Raw genomic sequence first — 6,634 nt, 5'->3', positions numbered from 1 at the left:
AACTGTCTTTATCTTGACCCCTGAGTTTTCTCATTTTGCTTTCCTGATTCCAACCACCCATCCCATCGAGGGGTTCACACTGAGTGAGCAGGTGCACAGTGCTCAATTGCTAGCTGGGGTTAAACCACAACACATAAATCAGGAAACTATTCACAGCAAAGTGAAATTCCATATTTTCCACTGTAGCTGGATAGTAAGTAATGTAGCTTTTTAAAGCAGCAATTTAATTCCTAGAAAATGCAATGCTTGCTTCATGCCAATATTATTTTCAAAGCAACCGAGAAAAATACTAGGCATGGCAAAAGTACCTACAGAAGTTTTCAAAAGTACGTAATTATTCCACTTTAATTGAAGCGAAGGCCTCCTCAGCTCAACATAGTAGAAGCTGGCTAAAGAACAACTTCCATCACCATTACAGAAAACACCAGTACACAGTCAAGATGAGCACAAGTCTTTTTTTAACCACAACTGAGGCATTAGCCTCCTCTTTGTGCATGTCTATTACACATTTGGAAGAATGCTTTTCCTTCAGCTCACAAAAAATCTGATTTACGGTCTGTGGATATCAGACACTGATGATCTTCATTTTAGTCCTGTTTGCCTTCGCGCCACTGCCGCGAACCCTCATTCCAGGCAACATAAACAAAGAGAGCAAGTACCACGTGGACAGTGACTACAGCAACTATGGCAGCATAAAAATAGCTGTCTCTGTCAGACATTCCCAAGGAACCTGAGGAAACAAAGAAAGTAAAGAATATTAATTATGAGCTAGGAACTCTGACATGGCAAGTCACAGTTCTCCCTAAAGACCAAAGACCAATGCTACATTTACTCTTCAGATTAAAAATCTGAGCTCAAAACGATTCACAGTAAAGAATTCACTGTGGTAGTTAAAGGCCTTTAAACTACTTCTGGAACAAAGCAATACTGCAGTATTCAATATTTATGATAAAATATCCCAGATTGATGTCAACAGCTTAGAGTTCTACAGCATACACTTTTTCTGTTAGTACCTTCCAGCACAAAACAAGCCTCAACATCCTTTTTTCCTAAATGTAACTCTCTTTGTGGGGCAATAAAATGAGGGAGGAAGGTGGGAGGAAAAAGGAGGAGAATTCTGTAATAATTTGCCACTAAAACAGAAGAAAACAGTAGAACAACAATTAAATTTAGAAGACTACTATCTTCCGTATTTACACTGTAAAACACCAGTTAAGATACATGAATGCATCTCATATAAAATAAGCCTTCAAATATCAAAAGGCCAAACACTGAAATATGTTTCCTTTAATTTTAAAAACCCAACAAAGTCTCCCCAAAAGCAAACAAAACCTACACATTACAGCACTCCAAAACCACAACCCTGCAAAGACAATCCTTTCAGTGCTGACAGATCTTGCCAATAACTGACACAGAGAAGCTGAAGCTCAGTTTGCTACACCTCAAATTTAAAAAAAAAGCTAAAAAGGACCTTGAAAGCTGCTTAACAAGCTTTGAGCCTTCTATGTACTACATACAGCAGTACACACCAAAGGAGAATCGTCTCAGAAAAACTCAGTTACATACTCATAAACTGCTCTTAAAAGCAGCTGTTTTCTCCCTTCCTCCTCCATACTTCTGAAGGAGATAACTTCCTAGAACCACAGAAGATAAGTATTAAAGCCTTGCAGAATCAGGACTACAACATGGCTGCTTGTTCAACCAAACAGCCATAATCTCTCTTTTTTTTTTTTTAATTAAAAGAAAGCTCCATAAGCAACCACATTCAATATCTGAAATTGCATATAACTCATTTAAATGCACATATGTTTCAAAAAGCAAAATATAAACCTCATAAACAACATTATTCTGTCTTGAACACATGGTTGATTTGAAATACCTGTAGGAAACATATCTCTGGTGAGTCTGACAAAAGTCTCCTGCAGGGTGGTGTTAAATACCCTTTAGGTAAGGGGAACAATGCACCTCTATACAATATGAACCTGCATAATAAACAGCAAATTTTGGATTGCAGACCACAATGCAGGGAAGGATACATTGACCATTTATATAATTTTCTGTTCTAATTAGACATTACAGGACCTTTTATCTACATACAGCAACAAATATTCAAAACAGGAAGAAAAAAAATATTTTTAGAGGACTGTGCTTCTCCTCTATTTTTTTAATAATAATGCTAATTGGCAGAAACAAAATTACCTTCAAATACATAAGCCTTTGATGAAAAATATAGCCCAACAGGTAATGTAATCATTAGAGCTGAGAAGAACAGAAGCGTTCTTAAAGTTGATGTTAATGAACCCTCATTTCTGAAATAAATAAGAGAGGTTACACACAAAAGAAAGTCACAACATATATGCCTGAAACAGGACAAGAACGTGTTCCAAACAGAAGCTGATTACTTTTCTAAAACTGGATTAGTGTATTGTTGGGAAGCAATAAAGACTAGAGGTATGCATTTGATGGCTGCAATAAAAATGAGAGTATTCAAAACAATGTAATGATTCTGCCAGCCAAAGCTCACAAACAAAATTAAAAACAATCTTTAGATTTTTCCCTGTTTCTGCTTTGCAAGCATTATAACTTAGGGGGTTATGTTAATATCTTATCAGTGCATTACTGCCTGATTATTAAATATCTAATATTACACATACACATGTCATATGACAGTATCCTGCATTAAAACTTACCAAGTTCCCTTTTTTTAAGTAACTACAAGTCCAGAAAAATGACAAATCCTATAGGCTGGGATAAAAAGGGAAGTACACAAGTTGAATTTAACAGCTTACTACTCCAAGTTCCTTTTAAATAGGTCTTCTTCCTCTATTTAAAAATAATTTCTCAGTTTTTAACTAAGAAAGCTGGAATAAGTGCAGTAACCATCAGAACATAGAGCCACTACACCAAAACTTTGCCTTCAGAGACATAAACCTAGAAGACCTTTAACAAGAGAGGGCATATGAAGGCTTATGCACTTGGTAGGGTCTCCCTGAACTTGATCTGCTAGAACAGGTGTTGTGTTTACAAAACATCACATACAGCTTGGTTTTGTGTGTGCTTCTACCAGTTCTCCCTCACTCTGCCTGGCTGACTACATTATTTTATGCTGCAGTAAACATTTAAGCCAGGCAATACCCTCCTGACTTTCAAAGATTGCCTGATTCAAAGACATGAGCCCTTAGGGTGTTGAAACACAAATATGTGTATTTTTCTTTGAAAAAAAAAAGTGGAAATGGGGAAAAAATGATCTCATCCCCTGACAGTTATGTGCAGCCATGCACAGCTTCTGCACTGCAGCCAACAGCACTTACGGCTGCTCATGTACTGCCATATATTTAGGCAGCACATTAGGTAGCTTAGAAAAAGAAAAAAAAAATCTGAATTCTTTTCCTTTAGTAGTATTTGCCTGAAGGATTATCAGGGTGAAGGACACAACTGCATTCAAAATTTCCCTATGGAAATTAGAAACCATTCTATCAACACTTACCCACAGAAGAGTAAGATGACCTCCAGCTTATTAGCAAAGTTAAAAACTCCTCTGCTGACAAATACTTTTCTTACACTGACATACTTTCATCGCTTCCCTACGCAGTAAAAACAAATATTCGTGTATAAGCTCAGCCTAGCTAGGCACGTTTCCCAGACGGCAGCCTCCACGTTCGGGATTCGGGATGGCCCAGGGTTACGCAGCGTAACCAAGTCAAACAGGGGGCTTCCTCCTCCACCCGCTCCGGCTCTTCCTGGTCCGAGCTGCCGCTCCCCTCCCGCTCCGCGGCCGCTCTTCCCCGGGCGTCCCGTGGCTGCAGCCCCATCGCGGGCTGATGGTGCCAGGAGCGCTCCCCGCGCGCCGCGGCCCAGCGCACAGCCTTCCCCACCCGGCCCCCGGGCCCTTCTCCTGCCCGCCCTGCGACTCACGGCCTGAACTCGGCCACAGGCACGGCGCTCACGGACCCCGGCCCCAACCGCTCCATCGCGACGCCGCCGCCTCCCCGGGTCCGCCGGAAGCCGACGCAATGACGGCGCATGCGCGGGGAGCAGCGCCGCCGTCTCCATAGCAACCCTGGCGCTGGCGCGGCCTAGCGGTGGGCGCTGAGTACTGCAGAGGGCTCGCCCCGCCCGGCTGAGGGACGGGGATGGAGGGACGGATGGCGGGAGGGATGGAGGAATGGAGGAATGATGGGACAGAGAGACAGAAGGGAAAAAGGGATAAGACGGATGGAGGGATAGAGGGAAGGAGAGATGGAGATACTGAGAAATGGAGGAAATGAGGAATGAAAGAAATGAGGAATGGAAGGATGCAGGGATGAAGGGACAGAGGGTTGGGGGGATGTAGGAATGGAAAGATGGAGGGATGAAGGGAGTGAGGGGTGGTGGGACTGGGGGCTGAGGGGACAGAGTGATGGAGCGATGAATTCCCAGAGAGATGTGGGGATGGAGGGCAGCATGGGACCTAGACCACAAAAGCAGCTTTGGCTGGGCTTGAGCAAAGTTATCATCTCTACAGGTAAAACTACCCTGAACAGGCTCACTGCCAGCTTGGTACAGTGGTGCCATCGCTGCTGCTTACAGGTGCTTTCCTTGAGGGATATGGAGAGTGTTTGTGTATGGCAAAACTGCTGTCAAATGTCTTGGAGGAAGGTTGAGGCTTTCCAGGAAATGGGCGTGGTCTCAGAGCCAATAAAACCTATGGTATTGAGATGTTTTGAATTAACTCATCAGTACACAAAATACTACAAATGAAATAACACAGCGCCAAGGCATTCTCTGAAAGGGAGACTGCAAATTGTCTTTATGTCATGCTGTTGGGAGGGAGGCTTGTTCACTTAAGGGTTTTTTGCTCTCCTGCTACTAAATTGAAATTCTTTCTCCAGCCAAAGAAAAAAATTCTGGTCAAAATCTGAAAGAAACCATCCCTATCATAACTAATAGGTGCTGCAAATGAGAGTCCAAAGACTCCTGCAGAGTCCACTCTCCTCCAGCCTGATGATCGCTAAGCATTTCCAAAGTTATGCTCTGTTCAAGCTATTCATTTACATTCCTGATGAAGCTACTCTGCTTAAATATTCACCAAAGGATGGAGTTGAACCCAGCTTTTCAGCAGAAGCTTAGAGTGTTACAGTCTCTGCTCTCATTTGCAGGGGAACTAATTGTTGGTACTCAAAGAACAGCTTTTGCAGGAAAAAAAGCCTTGCAAGTTTCCAAACAAAAGCTCTAGAAACTGTTTAATTGATGTTGCCATTTAATGGAATCTCATATACCACAGTAATAACATATTTGCCCTGTTTATGGTAAAATCATGTTGTTATCTTGTCACTCAGCCAAGCCAAACCTTAATTGTGTGAGTCACTCCACACGACTCCTTCCTCACCTTTTGCTGTGGTGTGCAGCCACACAGCATTCCTGCAACCTCTGCCCTGCTCCTTGCTGCAGTGCCATAAATCACATAGCATGGCACAGTGGATTCTTCTTTCCCTCCTGAGCCACCATGGCATCTTGCTACCCTGGAAGAGAGGAAACATGAGATGGTTGCTTTCCTTGTAATCAGTAAGATGAAATAAGCACTGGTTTTGGTAGTTCCTGCTGTGATCTTGCCTCTCAGAGCTTAGTCAGAGTGAGTTTCCCTCACCTGGGTTGGAGGCAGTGGACACTAAATGAACACCAGCAGCTGTAGTGTGTAAAGGTGAAAGGCAAGCATGTCTGCAGCATTGATTTTCTACCCTCTGATTACGAACACTGAGGCATTTTATTTTGTTTTCTCCAATATGGGTGAGAAAGAAAGTGAATTTTGTTAAAAGCACTTTTTTCCCCAGCAATGGACATAGCTCAGCTGGCAGCTCTCTCATGTTTCTTAAGATGCAGCACAGTTCAATCTGTTCTGCACTTACTGGGTCAAATCTGGCTCTTGGTGTCATGCTTTCACTGTAAACCAACCAATTTTATGCTCTTTTAAAATAGAAGAGCCCTCCTTGTCATTGAATTCACTGCTACCTGAGCCAGCAAAATGACAGTTTGCATAAGGGGTGCAGGAGAGAGCTGGCATGGAACAGGGACAGCCTTTGTAGCCCCTACTCAGTTGGGTGGGGATGCAAGGAGGGTTTGCTGTGTAGCTTGAGCTTAAAACTTCCAAATAGTTCTTCAAAACACCTGATAAAATCCCAGCTAGCCAATCCCAACATTCAACCTAAATGTGGGAGCAGGTTTTGTTTACTTATAAACAAGTAAAGCAATTAAAAACAATTTTTAAAAATCAATGAAGTTAAGAAATTGGATCACTGAAAAATAACGAATGGGGGTACAGTGAACATTTAATCACTAGAGGCTGTTCTTTCCACTTTTGATTTGACTTTCTTGATTGTTTCCCCAGTAGGGAAAGCAATGACATAAGACAGTTTAATAACAGAACGAACAAGAAAACAAGAAAATATAAAAGTGGAATAAGTCTCACCTCATATAAACTTACCATAAAGATGCATATCAAGGATTAGAAAGTAGCAAATCATTTAAGGCTGAACAGTCCAAGTCATTAACTTTTAATATAAAGTTACTTCATATCTCATCACACTGATGTTTTTATCTCCTAGACTAATAACAATTTTGCTGAATGACTTCCTGCATATTTGCTGTTTTTCTTTTG

General features: G+C 41.8%; 1 protein-coding gene across 1 annotated transcript; it reads right to left on the bottom strand.

The window, feature by feature from the left end:
• Positions 1 to 309: 309 nt before the first annotated feature.
• Positions 310 to 4,026, bottom strand: VMA21 (vacuolar ATPase assembly factor VMA21). The gene is made up of 3 exons (XM_056491100.1): positions 3,916 to 4,026; positions 2,200 to 2,309; positions 310 to 730 (listed from the first exon to the last, which is right to left on the bottom strand). The coding sequence occupies exons 1-3, from the start codon at positions 4,023 to 4,025 to the stop codon at positions 588 to 590; spliced, it is 363 nt and encodes a 120-aa protein (XP_056347075.1). The 5' UTR covers position 4,026; the 3' UTR covers positions 310 to 587.
• Between the last annotated feature and the right edge of the window lie 2,608 nt (positions 4,027 to 6,634).

Source organism: Oenanthe melanoleuca, chromosome 4A (genome assembly GCF_029582105.1).
Source record: "Oenanthe melanoleuca isolate GR-GAL-2019-014 chromosome 4A, OMel1.0, whole genome shotgun sequence".
NCBI lineage: Eukaryota > Metazoa > Chordata > Aves > Passeriformes > Muscicapidae > Oenanthe > Oenanthe melanoleuca.
The sequence above is the reverse complement of the archived record's forward strand: the minus strand, read 5'-3'. Positions and strand labels throughout refer to the sequence as shown.